Source organism: Saimiri boliviensis, chromosome 11, assembly GCF_048565385.1.
Source record: "Saimiri boliviensis isolate mSaiBol1 chromosome 11, mSaiBol1.pri, whole genome shotgun sequence".
Lineage (NCBI taxonomy): Eukaryota > Metazoa > Chordata > Mammalia > Primates > Cebidae > Saimiri > Saimiri boliviensis.
In genome coordinates, this window is record NC_133459.1 from 39,122,376 (window position 1) to 39,148,133 (window position 25,758).

Below are 25,758 nucleotides of genomic sequence, written 5' to 3' on the forward strand. Positions count from 1 at the left end.
TTACCTTCCCAGCTTTGTTTTTTCACTTCCTGCCATGGAAGATGAGGATTTAGATTTCTTTATATATACTCCCCCGGATTCCCTTCTCACTTTTTCCTAGTATAGTTAAATAATCATTTTTTGGGCTGGGCACGAAGGCTCGTGCCTACAATCCCAGGACTTTGGGAGGCTGAGGCGGGTGGATCATGAGATCAAGAGATCGAGACCGTCTTGGCCAACATGGTGAAACCCCGTATCTACTAAAAATACAAAAATTAGCTGGGTGTGGTGGTGCATGCCTGTAGTCCAGCTACTCAGGAGGCTGAGGCAGGAGACTCACTTGAACTCGGGAGGCAGAGGTTGCAGTGAGCCGAAATCATGCCACTGCATTCCAGCTTGGTGACGAAGTGAGACTCTGTCTGAAAAACAAAACAAAATAATATTTTGTTAAATTAATGCTCGATGTTTATAATATTATGACTAAATATTATTGACAGTTGTTTTTTGTATGCATTGATTACATTTTTTTCCTCGTTAAACTTTTTGTTTTTCCTGGAGTCAATAATTGCTCCACTTTGGAGTGCTTAATTTCCTGTGAATCTATGATTAATTCATCTCCTAATCCTCTGACAGAAGAGAATTTCCTCTTGGTAAGTTCTAACACATCAGCTAAGCTATAAATTTCATTATTCTTGGCACTGTCCATCCCAAAGTTTCTGCCCTGCTGCTCTAAGCTGGAAGAGGCCTGCTGCTGTGGAATCATCACCCTGGAATTCCCCTCACTATCAGCCTGGGAATAGCCTTCCTCTTTTTCCTGTGTTGAATGCTCTGTTTTCTGGATTTGGTGCTTTACTTGATTATGCTTTTTTTTTTTTTTTGAGATGGAGTCTCGTTCTGTTGCCCAGGCTAGAGTGCAGTGGCGCCGATCTCAGCTCACTGCAACCTCCGCCTCCTGGGTTCAAGTGATTCTCCTGCCTAAGCCTCCTGAGTAGCTGGGATTAGAGATGCCCACCACCACGCCTGGATAATTTTTGTATTTTCAGTAGAGACAGGGTTTTACCGTCTTGGCCAGGCTGGTCTCGAACTCCTGACCTCATGATCCACCCACCTTAGCCTCCCAAAGTGCTGGGATTACAGGCATGAGCCACCATGCCTGGCCTATGCTGTCATTTTTGACAAAGTGTGCATGGGAGATGAACTGGTTAGGATTCCAATAGGAAGCATGTGGCCAATGCAAAAGAGGCTAGTGAGGAGATTTTTAAAGAAGTGACCGTTTTGCAAAGTGTGAGAAGAGTGAAAGAAAATCAACCAAGGGCATAATGTACCTTGGGGCAAGCAAGTGCAGATGGCTGTTGCCCCAAAGCCTGAAGAAGCCGTGGAGAAAGTATGACCAGAAGGTGGTGTGAGCCCCTGCTGTAGGAGAGGGACACCGTCACAGGTACAAGGGCCACTGTCACAGACACTTCAGCTATCACTGGAGCAGGCAGTAGCTCTGCCAGTAGGGAGAGAGCAGAGAAAATAAATAACTCTCTCTCTTCCTGCCCTCTGATTTCCCACTGTTCTTCCCATTGGCTGAACACAGAAGCCAGTGTGCCGAGGAGCCAGGTGGATGCTGTCCATCAAAGTTGTCTCTAAGACCTCAGAGCCAGGTGAAGGGCTGAGAGATGATGTGGAAGGCAATGGAACACAGCCAGTACAGGAGGCAAGATTTTGAAACCTACAGTATCTGAAAGTGTCTTTATTTAACATTCCCTCTAGAACAGTAGTTTGCGGGGTACAGAATTCTGAGTGAGTAACTCTTTTTTCCTCAGAATTTTGGAGGCAAAATTTCATTGTCCCTTGGCTTCCAGTGCTACTGTTAACTCTTTGCCATTCTCATTCCCGATTCTTTTTCATGCGATTCGTTTTTCCTCTCTGGAAACTTCAGATCTTGCCTTTCCCCTCAGTGTTCTGCCATTTCATGTCGATAGGCTCTGGTGTGGGGCAATTTCCTGTCATTATGCTACAGAGTTCTTGGAGTAGGCCTTGATCAGTTATACTTGCTCAGTCCTTCATAAGCTCTCAAAATGCAGAAACTATTTATTTATATGAATGCCTACTCTTCTGTGTCATCACATGGTTGCAATACAACTGCTCATGTATGATATCTGGTCACTGCTATGCACCTGTGGACAGTGCAGTGGGATTGCAATCGCGGTGAGTCATGCTGGGATTCAGAGACCGCGAGCACAGACAGTTTTACCTCTTCTCCCAGAATCTCTATCAGTTCATAGTCATGGAAGGTTTTATTGAAACTAAGGGAAAGAAGGGAAGAGAGAGAAGTTTAGTTAAGGTAGGGGGCACAAGTTGTCTTGAGAAAAATGGTGGGTTGGGTTGGCATGAAATCTCTTCCCATCAGGCTCCTTGAGCCTCTGTGGTGAGAGAGGGCATTTGAAAAGCTGGCCAAGGCTGGGCATGGTGGCTCACACTTGTAATCCCAGCACTTTGGGATGTCCACGCAGGCAGCTCACTTGAGGTCAGGAGTTTGAGACCAGCCTGCCCAACATGGCAAAACCCTGTTTCTACTAAATATACAAAACATTAGCCGAGTGTAGTGGTGGGCATACATAGTCCCAGATTCTCGGGAGGCTGAGGCGGGAGAATTGCTTGAACCTGGGAGGCAGAAGTTACAGTGACCCAAAATTGCACCACTGCACTCCAGCCTGGGAGACAGAGTGATAGTCTGCCAAGAAAGAAGAAAGAAAGAGAGAGAGAGAGAGAGAGAGAGACAGAGACAGAGACAGAGAGAGAGAAGGAGGGAGAGAAGGGAGGGAAAGAGAGAGAGAGAGAGAAAGGAAGGAAGGAAGGAAGGAAGGAAAGAAGGAAAGAAGGAAGGAAGGAAGGAAGGAAGGAAGGAAGGAGAGATGCTAGCCAAGCTGTCTTCAAGAACAACTTAGTGAGACTGCACACAAGCAGGGCTAATTTGGGACCTAGATGACGATGTGTGGCACAGAACTGGGGAGAGGCCATTCTCTCCATCTTTCTTTTTTAAATTAAACTCCACCCACCCCACTCTACAACTTTGTAAGGGACCAATGACTACTATCAGCTGAAATTCTGAGTAGTACGAGTGCTGTGAGCATCAGGAAACAGAGAAACTGATAAAGACCTTGGCTTCTCACAGTAGACACTATCAGCAATGGCAAATGGAGGCTCTTCCAGGAGTTTTGGGCTGTGAAAATGGATGTCTGGAAACTGGAGTAGGAGAGGAGGGACATGCGGCTCCACCTCAGGGCTCATAGAGTTGGAGTAGATGATTGTTTTCAAGGCTGAACATGCGATCCACCACAAGGCAGGGGAGGCTTTTAAATAATCATGACAAGTTGTCCACACTGAAAACAAAGTTTGAAAGTTGGTTGAAGAGAGTGGATTGAATGAACTATGAGTTCAAGATGAACTCATAGTTGAACTCATAGTTCATTCAATCAACTGTCTCAACACAGGGCTGACAGTAAAACCAGAAGCATAATTATCCAGCTTTCTAAATGAACAAGTCATTCTATGAGTGTTATCTGGAATAGGTAGTGACTGGCCAGTGAATCAGAAACTGATCAACATTTGGCTTAAGAGATTTTGATCTCTTAGCTAGAAGATACACTAATGAGAATTTCCTGTGGCAATAGTCCAAAAACGTTAACTGTACCTTTTTCTTGGTAGTAATCTGGGCATTTTACTACTGTGGTTTTTCTAATAAAATAGTTTTTTTTTTTTTTTTTTTTTTTTTTTTTTTTTTTTTTTTTTTTTTTTTTTTAGAATAAAGAAAAGGAAGAAAGAGAAAGAGGAAGAGGGAGAGAGGATGGGGGTATTGCTTTATTGCCCAGGCTAGAATGCAGTCCAAATATGGGTATGCCTATAATTGTCCTTAATAATGGAGACATGAAAGAAAATGAGGGAAGAGAATAACAAACAAGGAGCCAACCAAGATTTCATTTAAACTTCTAAATTGATATGATGTGGTACTGATAAGAGTGTATATTTTGTATATTTAAAGTGGAGAGTTCTATAAATGTTAATTACATTTACTTGTTCCAGATCTGAGTTCAAGACCTGAATATCGTTGTTAATTTTCTGTCTCATTGATCTGTCTAATATTAATGTTGAAGTCTCCCACTATTATTATGTGGGAGTCTAAGTCTCTTTATAAGTCCTGTATGTCTAGGTATTCCTGTATTGGGTGCGTATATATTTAGGATCTTTAGCTCTTCTTGTTGTTGCATTGATCCTTTTATCATTATATAATGTCCTTCTTTGCTTCTTTTGATCTTTGTTGCTTAATTGTAACTTCTGCTTTTTATTTATTTATTTTAGCTCTCTGTTTGGTTGGTAAATCTTTCTCCATCCCTTGTTTAGAGTCTTTGTGTATCCTTGAATGTGAGATGGATCTGGATGCAGCATACTGATGGGTTTTAGTTTTTTATTCAAATTGCCTGTCTTTGGATTGGGGGATTTAGTCAATTTAAATTTAGAATTAATAATAATATATGTGAGTTTAATACTGTCATTAGCTGGCTATTTTGTCCATTAGTTGATGTAAATTCTTCATTATATTGATGCTCTTTTTGATAATTTTTTTAGAAAGGCTGATACTGTTTGTTCCTTTCATATGTGTAGTGGTTCTTTCAGAAGCTCTTGCAGAGCAGGCCTGGTGGTGATGAAATCTCTGAGTGCTTGCTTATTCACAAAAAACTTTATTTTTCCTTCACATGTGAAGCTTAGCTTGGCTGGATGTGAAATTCTGGGTTGAAAGTTCTCTTCTTTAAGGATGTTGAATATTGGTCCCCACTCTCTTCTGGCTTGTAGGGTTTCTGCTGAGAGATCTGCTGTAAGTCTGATAGGCTTCCCTTTGTGGTAACCTGACCTTTCTCTCTGGCTGCCCTTAGTATTTTCTCCTTCATTTCAACCCTGGTGAATCTGACGATTATGTGCCTTGGAGTTGCTCTTCTTAAGGAATATCTCTGTGGTGTTCTCTGTATTACCTGGAGTTGAATATTATCCTGCCTTACTAGGCTGGGAAAATTTTCCTGAATAATGTCCTGAAGCGTATTTTCCAGCTTGGATTCATTCTCTTCGTCACATTCAGGTACACCTATCAAGCGTAGATTAGGTCTTTTCACATAGTCCCATATTTCTTGGAGACTTTGCTCGTTCCTTTTTATCCTCTTTTCTCTCGTCTTGTCTTCTTGTTTTATTTCATTGAGTTGATCTTCGACCTCTGATATCCTTTCTTCTGCTTGATCAATTCGGCTGTTAAAACTTGTGCATACTTCACGTAGTTCTCGTATTGTGTTTTTCAGCTCCATCAATTCACTTATTTTCCTCTCTAAATTTTGTATTCTTGTTGACATTTCGTCAAACCTTTTTTCAAAGTTCTTAGTTTCTTTAGATTGTGTTATAACAAGTTCTTTTAATTCACAGAAGTTTCTTATTATCCACGTTTTGAAGCCTGCTTCTGTAATTGGAACCCATTCGTTCTCCATCAAGCCTTGTTTCGTTGCTGATGAGGAACTGGGATCCCCTGCTGAGGAAGAGGCGTTCTGATCTTGGGTATTCTCAGCCTTTTTTGACCGTTTTCTTCCCTTCGTTGTAGATTTATCCATCTGTGGTCTTTATAATTACCGTCTTTGTAATTGGGTTTCTGAGTGGACGTCCAACTTACTGATTCTCAGCGCCGAAATCTGAGCAACCCACTGCACCGACTAAATCAGCGGCGTTAAGATTGAGGGTGCTTTTCCGACTCTGCACCGAGAACTGACGCTCCGAGGCGCTGGCAAAACCGCCTCGCCGGTCACAAGAGTCGCGCTGGCGACCCGTGGGGCTCCTCCGCTGGGAATCTCCTGGTGCGTGAGCAACAAGAATTCATGTGAAGGTGTGGCGTCCTCTCCTTCTTTGCGCTTTCAATGGGAGCTACAATCCCGAGCTGCTAGTGATCAGCCATCTTGGTTCTCTCTCCCCAAAATAGTTTTTATTTTGTCATTATTTATGTAAGTTGGGGTTTCAAAATACTCTGATTTAAAGAAAAAGAAGAGGCCAAGCACGGTGGCTCACACTTGTAATCCCAGCACTTTGAGAGGCTGAGTGGGAGGACTGTTTGAGGCCAGGAGTTTGAGATCAGCTTGGGCAACATAGCCAGATCCTATTTCTACAAATAGAAAATAATTTATTAAATAAAAATTAGATGGTCCAGGCACAGTGATTCATGCCTGTAATCCCACCACTTTGGGAGGCCAAAGCAGAAGGATTGCTTGATTACAGCCGCTCAGGACCAGCCTGGGCAACATGGGGAAACCCCATCTCTACAAAAAAATGCATAAAATTAGCTGGACATGGTGGCATGTGCCTGTAGTCCCAGTTACTCAGGAGGTTGAGGTGGGAGGATATCTTGAGCCCGGGAATTTGAGGCTGCAGTGAGCTGTGTTTGTGTCACTGCCCTCCAGCCTGGGTGACAGAGTGAGGCCCTGTCTAAAATATATATATATATATATATATATATATATATATATATATATATGGTCCAAAGCTGTGGCTATCCTCCACATAGGCATTGAGACATTGAAAAACACAACAAGAATATTAGTAATAATTGATCAAGCAGCTGTTGAAGAAGTATGATGTGTTTTAGCCTCAGAGTCTCTGATCAAGAGGATCTCATGAATCCTCAGCCCAGGTCTAAATAAGGTGGGTAAGTTCCCTTCCCTGCTGACATGCAACAAAAACATGGTGGCCAAAGTGGTTGAAGTGAAGTCCACAACCGAGTTTCAGCTGAAGAAGCTGCTATGTCTGGCTGTGGCTGTTGGCCCTGTGAAGATGACGATGAGCTTGTACATAACATTCACCTGGCTAACAACTTCCTGGTGTCATTACTCAAGAAAAATTGCCAAGGCATCCGAGCTTTATATATTAAGAGCACCATGGTCAAGACCAGGTGCCTATATTAAGCCACATTTTAGACTCATCTCTATAACCTCAGCACTTTGGGAGGCCAAGGTGTGAGGATCGCTTTAGGTTGTGAATTCAAGACCACCCTGAGCAACATAGCAAGACTCCATCTCTGTTTCAAATAATTTTTTAAAAGGGCACATTTAATAAATTCTACTGCCACACACACACAAAAGATAAAGACGAGAAATTATCTGGAAGCTGCGTACGAAATGTGGGGTCAGGATTCTTCAATTCATTCCAATTTTCGGAAATCTATTAGATACGATGCTACCAAACTATGCTCAGCAGCCACTGGGACAGATAGAAAATTCTATAATTATGCTCAGCAGCCACTGGGACAGATAGAAAATTCTATAATTAGCCGGGCGCGGTGGCTCAAGCCTGTAATCCCAGCACTTTGGGAGGCGGAGGTGGGTGGATCAAGAGGTCAAGAGATCGAGACCATCCTGGTCAACATGGTGAAACCCCGTCTCTACTAAAAATACAAAAATTAGCTGGGCATGGTGGCGCACGCCTGTAGTCCCAGCTACTAGGGAGGCTGAGGCAGGAGAATTGCTTGAACCCAGGGGGCGGAGGTTGCGGTGAGCCGAGATCGTGCCATTGCACTCCAGCCTGGGTAACAAGAGCGAAACCCAGTCTCAAAAAAAAAAAAAAGAAAATTCTATAATTAATGTGAAACAGTTTTATGATAGGATAACATGTACGTGATGGAATAGAGTGAACATTTTTGTGAGACTTGTCAAAGCAAAATTCAATACTTAAAAAAAAAGTGACAATAAAAACAAAAAACAAAAAACAAAAAACAAAAAAAAGTGTACTTAGGAAGAGCAGTCTGCTTTTTAATATCCTCAGACCCTGTGCTATGCACTCACTTTACTCTGCTATTAGTAATGATAATTAAAAGAGCTAATGCTTGATGTATCTGTTAGGATAGGCTAGCTTATACAGTAGTAAACAAACAAACAAAACTCAATGGCAACACAATGCTTATTTCTTGCTTATGCTGTTATCCTTTATGGCCTGGCAGCTGGCAGAGAGCTATTGCTTATCAGCTACACAGAAATCCAGGCTAATAGAGCAACCAACATCTTCAGCATTGATGGTTGCCATGCCAGAGGGAAAGAGAAGAAGAGTCTCAAAGCAGCAAATAGATGCTTCAGACACAAAGTGATACATCCTTTCTGTTCAAACTCATCGGTCTTTCCCAATCACTTGAAGGCCAGGAAATAAAATCCTACCGTGTTCTCAGAAGGCAAAACACCAGAAATATTTAGTGAAGAGCACTAATTGTCTATCATTCACTATGTGCCAAGGGCTGTTCTAATTATATTGGAGGCATTATCTCAGCTAAGCCTCATAATAATCTTGTGAAATAGCTACTATTAATGTTATCATCACTCCCATTTTACAGATGAAATCACTGAGGTACCAAGAGGCTAAGTAACCTGCTCAAAGTCATGCAGATAATAGGTGGTAAAAGCTGAGGATTAAAACCTAAGCATTCTTGCCCCAGAGTCTGTGTGCTTAACCACAAAACCATGAGATCTCTCACTAGGTGGAAAAATTTGAGAAACACTGCCATAGGCAATGGAGAGCCACTAAAAGATTTTTAAGCAGAAGAGTGTGATTCAATCAGATTTGGCATTTAAAAGCTCCCTCTGAAGAGCAGGGTGAAGGATAAATTTAACCAGATTTAGACGAAGGCAGGAAGGCTATTTGCAGAGTGAAGGGATGAAGATGAGGAGGGCTTGAACTAAGGCACAATCACCATTCACCACAATTAACTGGGATTTTTTTTTTTTTTTTTTTTTTTTTTTTTTTTTAGAGACAGGGTAATAGGGTACACTGGGGGTTGGAAGGGTGATTTTTATGACGTTGCCTAGGCTGAATTCCAGCTCCTGGGCTCAAGTGATGTTCTGGCTTCAGCTTCTTGAGTAGCTGGGACTACAGGTATGCCGACACACCCAGCAACTGGTTAATCTTGATTGTTTGTTTCAACTGAAAATAGTGATGGTAATACCTATTTGTATGGGTTTTCTTTCTTTCTTTCTTTCTTTCTTTCTTTCTTTCTTTTTTTTTTGAGACAGAGTCTCCCTCTGTCCCCCAGGCTGGGGTGCACTGGCATGATCTTGGCTCACTGCAATCTCTGCCTCCGGGTTTCCAGTGATTCTCCTGCCTCTGCCTCCCGAATAACTGGGATTACAGGTGCCTGCCACCATGCCCAGCTAATTTTTGTATTTTTAGTAAAGACAGGGTTTCACCATGTTGGCCAGGCTGATCTAGAACTCCTAACCTTGTGATCTACCCTCAGCCTCCCAAAGTGCTAGGATTATAGGCATGAGCCACTGCATGTCCTGAACTTGTGTGTTTTTACTTTTTTTTTTTTTTTTTTTTTTGAGACGGAGTTTCACTCGTTACCCAGGCTGGAGTGCAATGGCGCGATCTTGGCTCACCGCAACCTCCGCTTCCTGGGTTCAGGCAATTCTCCTGCCTCAGCCTCCTGAGTAACTGGGATTACAGGCATGCGCCACCATGCCCAGCTAATTTTTTGTATTTTTAATAGAGACGGGGTTTCACCATGTTGACCAGGATGGTCTCGATCTCTTGACCTCGTGATCCACCCGCCTCGGCCTCCCAAAGTGCTGGGATTACAGGCTTGAGCCACCACGCCCGGCCCACTTGTGTGTTTTTAAAAGTGAGGTTTCCTAGGCATGACTAGAAGGGAAGAGGCTTAGCCTTAGAAAATTCAATTGTTCTGATTAATAAAGTAATAGAGGCCGGGCACAGTGGCTCACGCATGTAATCAATCCCAGCACTTTGGGAGGCCAAGGCGGGTGGATCACAAGGTCAGGAGTTCAATGACAGGCCAAAATGGTGAAACCCCGTCTCTGCTAAAAAAAATTAGCTGAGCGTGGCAGTGGGTGCCTGTCATCCCAGCTACTTGGGAGGCTGAGGCAGAGAATTGCTTGAATCCAGGAGGCGGAGGTTGCAGTGAGCTGAGATTGCACCACTGCACTCTACCTTGTGCGACAGAGTGAGACTTTGTCTCAGTAAATAAATAAATAAATAAATAAAATAAAGTAATAGAAATGTTTAGTTTTCCTCTGATGAGATGAAAGCTTTGAGGGGATCCCGGGAGAAAATAAAGAAATGGAGGAGAGTGTTTCACTAGAGTTTAGATAACTCTTTGCATCTGCTTACTATCTTCTCTGATTCATTATTTCCATGGCAGCCAGAGTGATTTCTTTTTTTTTTTTAGACGGAGTCTCGGTCTGTCACCAGGCTGGAGTGCAGTGGTGCAAATTGGATCATGCTGTTTCCCTTTCCCCTAATGTAGTGCCTGATACTTAGAAATTTCTCAGTAACTTTGTGCTCAGTGAATGAATGAATGAAAACACAAGCCAGATGGCAGGTGGATTCCTAAGGAAAAGGACAGCCAATGAGAAATTCTCTGTAGCAAGGGTAGCTTTGGACAATGATGCTTAATAATCATTTTCAAGTAGTTGCCTGATCTGTGTTATGCTTTAATCACCGTCCCCCCACCCTTCCCAAATAACGTTCAGTAAAAGTCTCCTACACAAAAGTCACTGTTTTGTGAGAATTTAAGAAATGGAAGAAGCAAACTGTCTGGGCACCAGGCCAAACAATAACCAAAAATGGTGGGAGTCACAGAGGAGAGCTAGAGTATTAGTGGGAGCAGGTATTCCAAGTGAGAGGTGACCAGAGTCCTCTGAAAATCTAGGGAGGGGGTGACGTTCCTGTATCCTGGTACTCTTCCATTTGGCTGTTGGAAAAAACAAGCTGGAGGACTTTGGGTTATCCACAACCCTCAGGTTACATAAGGATGATAAGTATTTAATTCATAGTGTTGTTGTGGGGATTATATTGGGATAATTCATATAAGGCGCTTAATACAGTGCCTGGCGCATAGTAAGAGCTCAGTAAATGTTAGTTGTTGTCTTCCTTCACTTTCTTCCATTCCCTCCACTCCTTTTCTACCAGGCTCCATTCATTCTCTTCCAAGGACACGCAGGGGGAGTGCCCACCCCTTCCCTCCGCCCCCACCGAAGCCCCGCCCCCCGCTTCTCCCCGGATTGGTTCCCGAGAGGCGGAGCCGAAGGAAGAGCCCAGTGCGGCGCCGTGGGGGCGGGGCGCATGCGCGGGCTGGGCAGGGTGGAGGTGGGGAGGAAGAGCTGCCGGAAGTAGGCTGCGGAGGTGGTGGTGGAGCTGGTGGCAGCTGCCAGGGAAACCGGGGCGCGGGACACACGGCCAGCAGACAGGCCGGCCGGAGGGTCATTTCTGCGTCAGGCACCCAGGAGGCCCGAGGTCTTCCTTTGCCTCGGCTGAGGGTCCCTGGCCCTGCAGCCTCTCCTGGACACGGGCCTGTCCCGAAGCCCGCCAGGGGGCGCCGCTCAGAGGGGCTGCGGAGTGGGGGGCCGGACGCCGCCGACCCGGGAAGGGGCGCCCGGCCACGCCGGAGAAGGCTCTTCCCGCTCAGGAGGTACCCCTGGGCAGGGCACTGGGAGTCCTCACCCCCGGACTGAGGCAGGGGTCTCTGGGGGCGAGGAGGGCGCGTCGCCCTCTGCCCCCGCCGGCACCCTGGCCATGACAGGCAAGTCGGTGAAGGACGTGGATCGGTACCAGGCTGTCCTGGCCAACCTGCTGCTGGAGGAGGATAATAAGTTTTGTGCGGACTGCCAGTCTAAAGGTAGCGCATCCCACCTGGCAGGCCAGGGGTCCAGCTGGGTTGGGGTGGTGGAGGTGGGCTGCATGAGGAGGAGGTTTCTGGAGCTTAGGCCGCCCAACTCGGCTTATAAGTGGAAACGCGTGCTGCGCTTGCAGTGAGCCTGCTGGGCTTTCTGCAGCTCGGGGATTGACGTGGGGAGAGCTTGCTAGAGCCAGTGTGTGTGTGTCGGGGAGGGTGGAGGTGATGGTGCAGGTGGAAGTTGTCTGGCGTGTTCAGGTGAGAATGTCTGTATTTGAGGGCTCTGAATGAGTTCTGGGCCGGCTGTCAGTCTAGAGCGCCCAGCATGTCACTTGCAAAGCTGGGGATGAACTGCAGTGTGTGTGTGTGTGTGTGTGTGTGTGTGTGAGAGAGAGAGAGAGAGAGAGAGAGAGAGAAAGAATGACGAGGAGGAGGAGGAGGAGGAGGAGGAGCGGGGGCGGGGGGAAGTGAGATGGCGGAGAGGAAAACTGCTTAAATGATTTTTAAAGGTGGTGATGGTTGCTTCCTGCTATTTGGTTAGGAACTTCTGTCATTTTGCAGCCTTGCTAAGCTCTGACAAGAGTGCTTAGGTGGCTTTATGGATGTGTGCAGTGGGAAGCTGCCTTATGCAGTGTGACACAGTGCGGATTTCTAGACAGCCTAGCCCTGGCTTGTAGAGTGCGTTGGAGGCCTATGTGTATGAGTGGTGGCGGAAACTAGCCAATTATGCCTGTAGTGCAGGATTTGTTTAATCAGTGGAGAAACATGGAATTCGTTGCTTCCATGGTGATCACACTTCTAAAGGTGAAATATGATCATTGTAAATTGACAGAACCATTTAGTCTTTGTTTTCTGTGCCCTAAAAGATTCATGATTTGATATAATTAAAAGTCAATGCAATAGGAAATCTTGGTTATTAGTGAAATATTGGCATTTGACATTTACATAAGCTTCTATAATATTTTTTCTGTATTTTCAAATTCTTTTGGCCTATAATTAGAGGAGTTGGGAAAATTCTTTTCCCTTTGGTTGGGGAGAAATGGATAGTTACATTTTGAGGGCGACTATTAATTTACTTTTGTTCATAACGCAGTGGATTTGCCAGGGTTGTTTGCCGTATAGCATAGTAGGCATATTTTATTAAATGATTCAATTGTATTTGTATTTATTTTGAGAAAGGAAGGATATATGTAATTGATGGTTTCAATTTTATTTTTGAAGAATAAGGTCATAAACGGAGAACAGGGGAATGATACATAGACACCTAGTAATGTATTTCAGTGACCTTTACCAATAGATAAATGGAATGTGCCATTAGGAAAATAAGTTCCTAGAATTCCTTCCTGAATTTTTGCATGAGCAATAATTCATTTAAAAAAGTATTTTAGAATCAATTTAGAATCAACCTCCAACTTTCTTAGAGGTTGATTCTCGTTAGATCTTCTGTTAGATCTATGGGAAGATTAATTTTATTTCAGGAGTGTATCTTGGCTTTATTCAAATTCCCTTATGTCCTCATTTGACAGATCTTGAGTCACAGTGAAGCAACCCACTGGAATGAGCATTGCTGCAGTTGGAGAGTCAGATTCCATTTTGATGATTAGAATCACCCCCTCCCCCATTTCTCATATTACTCTTATACTTACTCGTATTCCAATAAAATATAGCGTATGGAAGAGAGAGGCTGATTCACCACTTCTTTCTCCAAATTTCCATTGCTTTTTATTTATTTTTATTTATTTTTTTTGAGACAGAGTTTTGCTCTTGTGGCCCAGGCTGGAGTGCAATGGCACAATCTTGGCTCACTACAACCTCCGCCTCCCAGGTTCAAGTGATTCTTCTGCCTCAGTCTCTTGAGTAGCTGGGATTACAGGCACCCACCACCACGCCTAGCTAATTTTTGTATTTTTAGTAGAGTTGGGGTTTCACCATGTTGGCCAGGCTGGTCTTGAACTCCTGACCTCAGGTGATCTACCTGCCTGGGCCTCCCAAAGTGCTGGAATTACAGGCGTGAACCATGGTACCCAGCCCCAAATTTCCATTGCTTTTTATTAATAACCTTACTGGGGATCAGAATATGAAATATCAGAATTCTTAATGAGAACTAGTAACTGCTGGCTTGCACACTTTATTAACTACTGTTCATGATAGAATCCTGGATCCTCAAACAATTTCTTTTCAAAAGTTAGTTTTACATTTTATGGAGTGGCTTCAGTGACTTGGTCATTGTATTAAAAATGAGATGACAATGGGTCAGTCATCTTTTAATTATGACAAATAGGCATTTGTTGAGACCTCCATTTATGCAATTTATGAGTTATCTATGCCATTCCACCCCTCGAAGTCCCCTCTTTTTCCCCTCCTGTTTTCTGATTTTGGTTGTCGTAATGATCATTTGGACAACTGTCAGATGGTTGAAGGAAAAGACATTTGCATCAGTAGATTGTTACATGTTAGCTCTGATAAAAAATACGTTTCATTGGAGGAGGAATTTTAAAAAGTGTTGGCTAAAATGAGATTTGGATTTGAGTTTATTTACCTGTATTCCTGTGTCCTTTCCTGAAAAATTGAAAGGTAACTGAATATGGTGAGTGATTGCTCGTCTATTACCCAGTTTGATGTTGTGGCATAAACTATGGACCTATGAGCAGGTATTTTTGCAATGTCCCAAAATAACTCTTTGGCAATGACTTTTTAAAAAATTCTTATACTTAGGAACATTTATTAATTGTCTTTTAAGGTATGTGATTTAAACTTCAAAATAGAGGCTCGGTGTGATGGCTCAAACCTGTAATCTCAGCACTTTAGGAGGCCAAGGAGGGAGGATCACTTGAGTCCGGGAGTTCAAGACCAGCCTGATCAACATAGTGTGACCTCGTGTCCACAAATAATTAAAAAATTAGCCAGGTGTGGTGGTGTGCATCTGTAGTCCCAACTACTCAGGATGTGGAGGCAGGAGGATCACCTGAGCCCAGGAGGTCAAAGCTACAGTGAGCTATGATCGAATGCCACTGCGCTCCAGCCTGGGTGAGAGAGCAAGACCCTGTCTCAGAAACAAAACAAAACAAAGAAACATCAGAATAGAGAACAAGCATGTGTTCTTTTTACTTAGTACAAGTTTTGTTGTTCCTGGGGTTTTTAACTTGCTTGGGCACGAGCCTCACCAGTTTCTGGGACCACTAAGCCATTCCAGTAATTTCAGTGTGGGAAAGGAAACTACTTTGATACTGCCTTTTAAAGAAATGCTATGATTTGCTGTAGGCTCAAGATGTGTTTTCTTCATTACCCAAAGCCCTGGGGTTGATAAGACTTTTAGGGTGAACTTTTGGACTGACTTAGGTAGTGATGGAACAGAGGACAAAATGAAAATTCCAGATATGTCAATGGTAACTCTGGCTGGTTGAGACGGTTCCATTTTTGGGTATGGGTCATATCTCTTTTGTACTTGAGGTCATGCTGGTCCAAGATTTAACCTCTAGCTCTGCAATTCTAGATTTTATCAGTGTGAGAAATAACTGCTAAGCTACCTCTTCAGAGACTGTGTTTTAAACTGGATACTGTCTTACTTGCCATGAAAGGATCTGCAGTTGTCCTTTGGTATCCATGGGGGATTGATTCCAGGAACCTGCTGGGATACTAAAATCCACAAATGCTCAAGTCCTTGATATAAATGGCGTAGTGTTTGGTATAACTTATATACATCCCCCTTTACACTTTAAATTATCTCTAGATTACTTATAATACCTAATACAATGTTAATGCTATGTCAGTAGTTGTTACTCTGAATTTAGTGAACAATGACAAGGAAAAAAGTCTGCACATGTTCTGTACAGACACAACCATCCATTTTTTACTGAATATTTTCTTTCTTATTTATTTTTTTTAGAGACAAGGTCTTGCTCTGCCACCCAGGATGGAATATGGTGGTGTGATTATAGTTTGCTGCAGCCTCACACCCCTGGGCTCAAGCTGTCCTCCCAAAGTGCTAGGACTACATGCATGTGCCACGGGGCCCAGCCATTTTTTCAAATATTTTCAATCTGCAGTTGGTTGAATCCACAGGTGCAGAACCCATTTCTAATGGAGGGCTGACTACCTTTCTGATGACCTAAATATTTGTGTCCACTGTTGGGATACTTCTTTCTCAGTGTATCATTTTTTGTGAGAAGTTGAGAGCTGTTGGTTGGGCAAAGATTTATTTATTTATTTACTGGCTTATCTTACAAATGAGACAGAGTCTCAGTATGTTTCCCAGGCTGGTTCTAACTCCTGGGCCCAAGCAATCCTCTCGTCTCAGCCTCCTAGAGTGCTGAGATTACAGGTGTGACACACCGTGCCTGGCAGATGGGGCAAAGAGTTAAGAGTATAAGAAATTTGAACATCTTAGGAATACTTACTTCAGACTGAAACACCACGCAGAATTCTAGAGTCCAACAGAAACTAATAATTTTTTGCTTTTCCCTTCTTCTGCTACATCCTATCTCTGAAATGTTCCACCTCAACTCACCTAACTACTGCCTCTGTTCTAACTCGTATTATATGTTTTTAAATTTACATTTAAATTTACTTTGAGAAAGAGGTAGCACTTTCATGTAGTTCAAAATCCAAAAGGTCCAAAGGGGAATAGGAACAGTGTAAAGTCATTCTGCTATCCTTCATCTCTGAGCCACCATTTTCCCTCCCTAGAGATAACCATTTTGGCAAATTTTTTTTTTTTTTTTTTTTTTTTTTTAAGTCAGAGTCTCGCTTTGTTGCCCAGGCTGGAGTGCAATGACGCGATCTTGGCTCACTGCAACCTCTGCCTCTTGAGTTCAAGCAACTCCTGCCTCAGCCTCCTGAGTAGCTGGACTTATAGGTGCCTGCCACCATGCCCAGCAACTTTTTAACATTTTTAGTAGAGATGGAGTTTTGCCATGTTGGCCAGACTAGTCTCAAACTCCTGACCTTGTGATCCACCTACCTTGGCCTCCCAAAGTGCTGGGATTATAGGCACAAGCCACTGTGCCCAGCCTCTTCTTTTTCTTTTCTTTTCTTTTTTTTTGAGGCAGAGTTTCATTCTTGGTGCCCAGGCTGGAGTGCAATGGCACAATCTTGGTTCACTGCAGCCTTTCCCTCCTGGGTTCAAGTGATTCTCTTGCCTTAGCCTCCCGAGTAGCTAGGATTACAGGTGCCCACCACCATGCCCAGCTAATTTTTGTATTTTTAGTAGAGATGGGGTTTTCCTGTATTGGTCAGGCTGATCTCAAACTCATGACCTCAGGTGATCCACCTGCCTTGGCCTCCCAAAGTGCTGGGATTATAGGTTTGAGCCACCGTGCCCAGCCCATTCTTGGCAATTTCTCACATGACTTTTAAGAGATAATACAGGCATAGACAAACAACTACATTTAAATATATTCCTTTGCAGTGCTTTTATACAAACAGTAGCATATTACCCACAGCTCTTGACATCTGCATTTTTCAATCAACAGAACATGGAGAACATTCACTTTCCATGCACACTGAGGAGTGCTTTGTTCTTTGAAAGTATTTTCTAAGGCTGTGACCAGGTTATCCTGATTAAACTGAAAGGTATTCTTAAATGATTTGGAAGACATTGTGCTTGCTCTCTCTCTCTCTCTCTCTCTCTCTCTCTCTCTCTCTCTGTCTCTCTCTCTCTCCTTTTTGAGATGGAGTCTCATCGCACTGGAGTGCACTGGTGCGATCTTGGCTCACTGCAAACTTCGCCTTCCGGGTTCAACTTTTTCCTACCTCAACCTCCTGAGTAGCGCGGATTACAAGTACCTCGCTACTTTTTATATTTTTAGCAGAGACAGAGTTTCACCATGTTGTCCAGACTAGTCTTAAACTCCTCACCTCAAGTGATCTGCTCTCCCTGGCCTCTTAAAATGTTGGGATTACCGGCTTGAGCCATCGCACCCAGCGGACACTGTTCTCTTTGAAGGCATCTTAGAAAGTGTCCTAGGCCGGGCGCGGTGGCTCAAGTCTGTAATCCCAGCACTTTCGGAGGCCGAGGCGGGTGGATCACGAGGTCAAGAGATCAAGACCATCCTGGTCAACATGGTGAAACCCCGTCTCTACTAAAAATACAAAACATTAGCTGGGCATGGTGGCGCGTGCCTGTAATCCCAGCTACTCAGGAGGCTGAGTCAGGAGAATTGCCTGAACCCAGGAGGCGGAGGTTGCGGTGAGCCGAGATCGCGCCATTGCACTCCAGCCTGGGTAACAAGAGCGAAACTCCGTCTCAAAACAAAACAAAAAGAAAGTGTCCTAGACCCATACACGCATATAAGCCCACTCTTTTTTTTTTTTTTGAGACGGAGTTTCGCTCTTGGTACCCAGGCTGGAGTGCAGTGGCGCGATCACGGCTCACCGCAACCTCCGCCTCCTGGGCTCAGGCAATTCTCCTGCCTCAGCCTCCTGAGTAGCTGGGATTACAGGCACGCGCCACTATGCCCAGCTAATTTTTTGTATTTTTAGTAGTGAAGCCCCACTCTTAAGATGGTGGAGAGACAGAGTAATAGAAGAGTCTATAGACTTGATGTTGGAACAGCCAGTCAAACTTCTTTACTTTGCTTATTGCATCTTGGTGACCTGATTCCACATACCACTTAACTTTCTCAGCTTAATTTTCCTAGTTTGAAATATGAAAGTACCTTGTAAAGTAATGCGTCACTCAAATGTCTGCATGATCTATTTTTACCATTGCTGATCGTAATTTTTTAAATCTTGATTTTACTAGTTTTACTTTTGACTTTATTCCCTTAAGATAGTGTGGTTACTGGAAGCCACAGTTAGAATGACTCACCCAGTAATTCCCTAGTCTTTAAGCCAAAACCATTTCCTATATATGGGAGTTCTGGCATTTTTGCAAATGTACTTTACAGTACCCTTGAGGATGATCTCTGGTTTTTCCTGATTTCAAACTTGTATGAAGGATTAGACTAGGGAATTTCTTTGTGTAGAAATTTTCTAATAGTTGTCTTAAATTTTAATTTATGTAGATTAATCTTTAGCTTTGCCTTACATTTTTTTTCTGTTGATAGCCAAGCCATTGCTTGTTAAATATTCCTTAGAAATGAACTTTCCTATCAATTTTAAATTATTTTAGCTGTATCTGTGGCTTTTTTTTTTTTTTTTTTTTTTTTTTTGAGATGGAGTCTTGCCCTTTTGGCCAGACTGGAGTACAGTGGCACCATTCTCAGCTCACTGCAACTTCTGCCTCCTGGGTTTAAGTGATTCTCCTGCCTCAGCCTCCCAAGTAGCTGGGATTACAGGAGCCTGCCACCATGCTTGGCTAATTTTTTGTATTTTTAGTAGAAGATAGGGTTTCACCATGTTGGCCAGGCTGGTCTTGAACTCCTGGCCTCGTGATCCACCTGCCTCGGCCTCCCAAAGTGCTGGGATTATAGGCATGAGCCACGATGCCCGGCCTGTGGCGCCTTTTAAGAAGTAAAAAAAATTCCATTAGATCTGGACAACAGAAGGAGTTCTTCCATTTCTAGTGTTAAATGCCCTTCTGTAGCCAAGATCACATCACTTTCTGAGTTTTTATAGCTAGTGCACTATAACTCTAACAGTCATGGTTAGATTGATAGTTTTACTGAAAGTGATTTATCAAAATCCCCCTTAGATTGTCTTTTAATGTCGACATATTAAACCTTTTCTCTGGGAGATACTTTCCTATGAGTTCTCCTTGCCCTTTAAATATCATTTTGTGCTAGTGAGATAAAGAATAGAAAATGCAGTATCTTTTAGGTGGAACTTTGCAAGCCTGAGGTCCCCCGCTACATATAGTCATTCAAAAAATGTTTCTTAAGCACTTGCTACCTACTTTTTGTCAGACATTGTACCAGGACCTATAGATGAAAAGAAAGGGTCTTTGTTCTCAAGGATTTTACAGTCTAATGGGGAAGGAGATGGGTAAAAACATAAATGATGCAGTATAGTAATTATCATTGTGGCATGGTACATAGGGAGAAATGAAAGTATCGAAGAAGACAAAGAAGTCTTCCTCAGGAAGTCATGGCTTCAAAAAGAAAAGTAGGCTGTGTCTTAAAGAATAAGCATGACTTTGCCAAGTGAATTTAGGGAACTTTGCATTCTAGGAAGAAGGAACAGAATGTGCAAAGCTTCCAAGGTGCACTGTTTTGTGTGTAGCGGGGTGGGGGGGGGTCTTTTCTATTTTATTTTATTTTATTTTATAAACCTGTTTCACTCAATATGCCTACAGTGGGGGGATTCTTTAGTATATTTTGACTGCATGTTGAGAAATGATGAGGAGTAGAGGTTAAAACCTGGGCTCTGTGGGTGACTTGCTTTGTGGCATTGAGATTTCGAATATGCACTATGCTTTAGACACTCTGTTGTGTCAGAAGCCCATAGTATTGTAGGCCCACCTGCTGTTCACATGGGATTATAAATGTTGCAGGCATGAAATGCTTTTTAATAGCTGAATAGTAAGAAAGGTCTGAGCATTGTGCCCATAAATTCTCCATTGAAATGTACGTTTGTGGATACATTAAATTATTTTATCGTAAGTCTAGGGAAGTGCCAGCAGTAGATATTATGTTATTTCTGGAGCTCATAATGTTGATTTTTGAGGCTGAACATGCTCTTATGCTCAAGCAGTCCTATTTGGAATAGCTGATGTGTGCTCCTGGTTGTTCACTGTTTAGGATGCATAAACAGGTAGCTGAAGTCTCACCTCTCAGTATACTTTTCAGCAAATCTTTTTTTTTTTTCTAGATAAATCAGAAAACTACCTTCTTGCTGCATTTTTAATCTGATGTCATTATGGTATGTAGGTGGCAGCTTTCTTGGGCACAGTTGTCTGTATAACTGTTCACCACATGAGTCATTGTCTGTTTCTATTCTTCTGCCTGAAAATTCCATCTTGGAAATTGTGTCATGCAATCAGTGACTGCAACATTCTACTTGTTATGTACATGCCACTGGCTTTGTATGTTATGTTGATGGACTCTACCTGCACTACAGAGAAGGAATAAAGTGACTTATTGAGTTGGACTCAGTTCCTCCAAATGGTATTTTCTGTAAAAATGATGCCAAGCAAGAATCTACATAAGACACATACATGCTTTACACTGTAAGCATACAGTGCCTAACTTTTGTTATTGTTCTGTTTAAATCCTTATCGCAGTTGTACTTCTGTTTGAGCAAGTGGCCAGTTTAAGTAGATACTAGCTTTGAAGAAGTTCTGTATTGGCCCCTGGAATGTGACAGTTCAGCAGACCACATTGAAAAGGTAGGAAAGTCTATGTAGAGTAGAACACCTTAAAGTTAATTCACTTTTACCAAATTCCTCTATTGTTAAAGCAACAGTCTTGTGTTGGTTAATTTTTAAAATCGTAATGTGCCACACTTAACACGTCCCTAGACTGTAAGCTAGGGGGTAGGGGTTTATGCCTGTTTTGTCCACTATAGTATTCCTAATACCTAGTATAGTGCTTCGCATAGACCAGGCTCTCAGTAAATATTTGTTTGAATGCATGAATTGATTTTGTCATCTGTAAATATTCTGTTTCATATTAGAAGAGATCTTTTCTAGGCTATCTGAATAATTGTTTTAATTCTTAGGAAAGCTATTCATTTTCTGAAAAGTAAGTTTTAAAATATGTTTGGAAGGCCCTGTGTAAGTCAAGGACCAGTCAGGGGAACAAAAGTCACTGTTGGTCTTATAAGCAGAGGGAATTTAAAATAGGGAATAGGTTACACGGCTGCTAGAAGAGCCAAGAAGCTAAACAAGGGCTAGTGAGGCACACCAGCGATTAGCAATGCCTGGGAACTACTGCGCCCCCAAGGAAAATATACGGTGCAGTAGCGTCACCAAGAGCTAGAACCCTGAGTGGTCTGGCGTGAGCTGGAAGCATGGAAAGAGGAGCTGTCTGGTGACAGCTGGAACTAGGCCAAGTGAGAGAGGGCATTACCTTGGCTGCTCCCTGCTCTTGCCTCTTATCCTTACCAGTGCCTCCCATGGATGGAACTCATTCCGAAATCAATTGGCAAAGGGAGCCTGGGAGATGTAGTTCCCTGTGATCAAGCTGCGCAAGGAAGGGATCCCAGCGCAAACAGGCAAAGACACAAAGGCACTTAATTCTCCAAGATGTAATTTCTTTCAAAAACCTTAATAGTATTTGAATTAATTTTGGATAAGCAAACAGAAGGGCTTTCCAGCAGTTACAGCCTCTAGTGCTTCTAAAGCAGGCATCCCCAAACTTTTTACGAAGGGGCCAGTTCACTGTCCCTCAGACCGTTGGAGGGCTGCCACATACTGTGCTCCTCTCACTGACCACCAATGAAAGAGGTGCCCCTTCCTGAAGTGCGGCGGGGGGCCGGATAAATGGCCTCAGGGGGCCCGCATGCGGCCCGCGGGCCGTAGTTTGGGGACGCCTGTTCTAAAGGATCTTGACTGTTGCTGATACAATTATTAGTCCCAGGAAGTAACGTAACAACTCAGTCATAGCCTGTATACTTAGGGGGTGTGACTAGGCAAATTGGCTTCTGTATTGAATCACTATTTAACTGTTGGCTGCTGCCAGGAGGAACTTATCGTTTGGTTACTCAGAAAATAAGTTCCTACCCTGTCAATTCTGGAAGTCTTAGGTATGGTGCATCAACATTGAGTACATCTACAACTGGACAGCTTGAGTTAGTAACACAAGCTATACACAAAGAATGTTGAGGATTGCAGCCTTAATACATGGTGCAGCCCAATCTTTTTTTCTTCTTCTTCTTCTTTCATTTTTCTGGAGACAGAGTCTTGCTCTGTCACCCAGGCTGGAGTGCAGTAATGTGATCTTGGCTCACTGCAACCTCCACCTCCCAGGTTCAAGTGATTCTCTTGCCTTAGCCTTCTAATTAGCTGAGATTACTGGCATGCGCCTCCATGCCCAGCTAATTTTTTTTTTTTTTTTTTTTTTTTTTAGACAGAGTTTCGCTCTTGTTACCCAGGCTGGAGTGCAATGGTGTGATCTCAGCTCACCGCAACCTCCGTCTCCTGGGTTCAGGCAATTCTCCTGCCTCAGCCTCCTGAGTAGCTGGGATTACAGGCACGCGCCACCATGCCCAGCTAATGTTTTATATTTTTAGTAGAGACGGGGTTTCACCATGTTGACCAGGATGGTCTCGATCTCTTGACCTCGTGATCCACCCACCTCTGCCTCCCAAAGTGCTGGGAATACAGGCGTGAGCCACCGCGCCCGGCTAATTTTTTTGTATTCTTAGTAGTGACAGGGTCTTACCACATTGGCCAGGCTGGTCTCAAACTCCTGGCCTCAAGCAATCCGCCCACCTCGGCCTTCCAAAGTGCTGGGATTACAGACATGAGCCACCGAGCCCGGGCCTCAGCCCAGTCTTACTATATTGTTAAGGTAACTGTAGTGCGGCTATTTTATCTTGTGCTACATGTCAGTTTAACTAGTCTTATTGATTTGTTTGTTTTACCCCGCAACTTCAAATAAGTTTGCACTGGGTAAGGGAGGCAAGATTACTGGGTCTGTTTTCTTCTATCCTGACCGGAAAAATATTTTGTGTTGTAAGGAATGTTGCTGCTCCACTTAAGGTCAGAGCTTTCCAAGTTGTGGCTACTTGTTTTCTTCTTGATTATAAAAGTGTCTAATGAGTTACATGAGACAAGTTCAGCACTTTCTAGAAGCACTTTTTTTGTCAATCAGGTCACCTGCATTTGGGCCCTTGCTCTATTAATGGAATTGGTGGAACTAGGCCAGCAGACGTTTTCAGTGCGGTGTGAATATGTTTGCTTTTTTAGGCTGTTACTTCCCACAGAGGCCACAGATAAAGGACCCTCATTGTTTGAATGAAGTTACCAACTGTAAAAATTGCAGAGGTTTCCTTGTTTCTCTCTTCTCCAAAAAACTCATTTCCTCTTGGCAGGTGTTACTATAATTCACAGGTGTAATGAAATGTAATTTGGGATTTGAAAAAGCGTATCAGACTGCCTCCCAGAGTACCGGTTCTTTTCACCTGGTCCATTTCAACTTAAGAAGTCCATCTATGCATTTTTGAAGCTTCATATTTAGTAAATATAATATTTCACTGCTGTGTTTGACTCTTCCCTTTCCCACACTTTCTCCTTCCCTACCCCACTCTTCTGGATCCTGTGTTTCCCCACAGGCTTTGTGAATGCCGGTCCACTGATGGCTGAACTGCAGGTCTCTCCCCATTGGAAAGCCCCAGAGATGAGCCAGATCTGCCTCAGCTGTGGCCATCCGTCAGCGTAAGGTTGCTCTGGTGGTTGTCTTCAGTTTGTTGAGCTCTTCCCCTTATCTCCCATCCGCCCTAATGTGTGGCTGAAGCTAGCCCTGGAATCCCACCTTTGTAGCATGTCACTGAGTAGTAGTAGAATTTTATTATTGTTGCTTCTTTTCATTTTCAATTAATGGTAAGTGATTCTCTGACAGTTTTTGTTGACCATATCCCTCTTTCCCCTTCAGTTTATAGATTTCCTGTAGGAATTCTGGTTTGCTTTTAAATACATATAGAATACAATTTATTTAAGTTCTGGATTTCATAAGCTCACTTGGAAAATACTTTTTTAAAAAAATTTCAGGTCAAAGCTTCCAAAAAGAAATTTCTTAATCTGAAACAATGAGAACTGGGCCCCTCAGGCCTCATGTCATTTCCTTTCAACCACAAACCAAATATGCAATGCTCTCATTTTATGATATATTGAAATAGTGAAGCAAATGTGAGAGGGAGAGAGATGTACTCTCAGCTGTAGCTGATAAGCCTGTCCAAGCGTGGTGATTTGAGCAAACAGATCACCTTTTCTTTTCCCTTTTTTCAAATAGCTGTGCTGTGTTTTGCAGCAGTTGCTAATGATGGAAAGACCATACATCCCCCAGCCTCCACCACAGAGCTTACGTCTTTAGATGTGGGTTTACATGTTAACCCTACAATGTTACTTCACCTCATTAGTCTGAAGTGCACACACAGTACATTTTGTTGTTTAACTTCCTCTTTTCTTGTCTAACTGGAAGTCCCCAAATGTTTGGATTTAGAAATGAGTTCTCTAGTGTTTCTGGTTTTGAGTTAAGGAAATTTGGTCTTAATATGATTTAGGTGGTGGTTTTTGCTCTTTGCCTTCAAAAAATAATTTCTTACTAAATTTTCTGTGTGAACTGGTGACATCATATGCTGTAGTGTAAAGCTTGTGGGGGAAGGGGGTGTTGGTGTCTTTTTGTTGTTGTTGACACTCTTTATAACTGACACAAACCCTGAGAAGAGAAATAGGAAGGAAACTTACCATGATGTTTTTGTTCAAAATAGCTGTAAACAGCAGAGCTGACGGAAATCAATTTGAGTGGGACAGCTGATTTTAGAAAGAATGAATTAAGAGATTTAGGCTCTTCTGCTATGTTGAAATCATTTTTACTGTAAGAATAGCTGTTTTGAACAGGGATTGACTTTGTCTCTATGAAAGTAGGCATGAAGAGTTTAGTTAGAGGAGCTGTTACAAATGGAGGAGAAACTTGAGGAAAGTCTTTCCTGCAGTGTGACTACAGTATTAACTTTCCCAGATTATATGAAAGAGAAAGGAAGCTTTATTAAATCCAACATTGGAATCAGGAAGACTCCAGCTTGGTTCCTCTGAGAATTCTAACTTGGTCTGAGCCTGGTCTGAATGGAAGTAGACTGACATAAGTGGTTCAGAGCAAGGGTCCATATTATGGGCAGAGTAAAAATAGGTCCCAGTTTCATTAGACTTCTCATACATTTAAGGAAAAAAAAAATTGTTGCCATAGGAACAGACCAGTTGTTTTCTGTTGTGGGATTTTAGGAGCTGGGGAGATGGGAGGATCCCTGTGCTTATAATCTAAACATCATCAAATGCTGTTTTTTTTTTTTTTAACTTTATCTTTTATGATTATGAAACCTATCCATATTCATGATAAAAAATCATTGGAAAGTATGAAAAATATAGTGATGCTGAAATTTTCATAATTCCTTTTTGTTCGTTTTTTTTTTTTTTTGAGACTAGGTATCTCGCTCTGTTGCCCAGGCCGGAGTGCAGTGGCACAATCTTGGCTCACTGCAGCCTCTGCCTACCAACCTTA

The 25,758-nt window shown here is 42.9% G+C and overlaps 1 protein-coding gene across 3 annotated transcripts in view; it reads left to right on the forward strand.

Annotated features, from left to right (window-relative positions):
• The first annotated feature begins 11,123 nt into the window (after window positions 1-11,123).
• Window positions 11,124-25,758, forward strand: part of SMAP2 (small ArfGAP2) — a 51,036-nt gene continuing 36,401 nt past the window's right edge. The window contains exons 1-2 of one of the 3 annotated variants that reach the window (XM_074380598.1): window positions 11,577-11,665; window positions 20,823-20,927. Coding sequence is in view for 1 of the 3 variants with exons in the window: in XM_003937006.4 (XP_003937055.1) it covers window positions 11,563-11,665 (103 nt within the window). In the remaining 2 variants the exon portion in view is untranslated. Of the gene's footprint in view, window positions 11,666-18,826; window positions 20,928-25,758 lie in introns of those variants that run through there. The other 2 variants (XM_003937006.4, XM_074380597.1) reach the window with 2 other exon arrangements.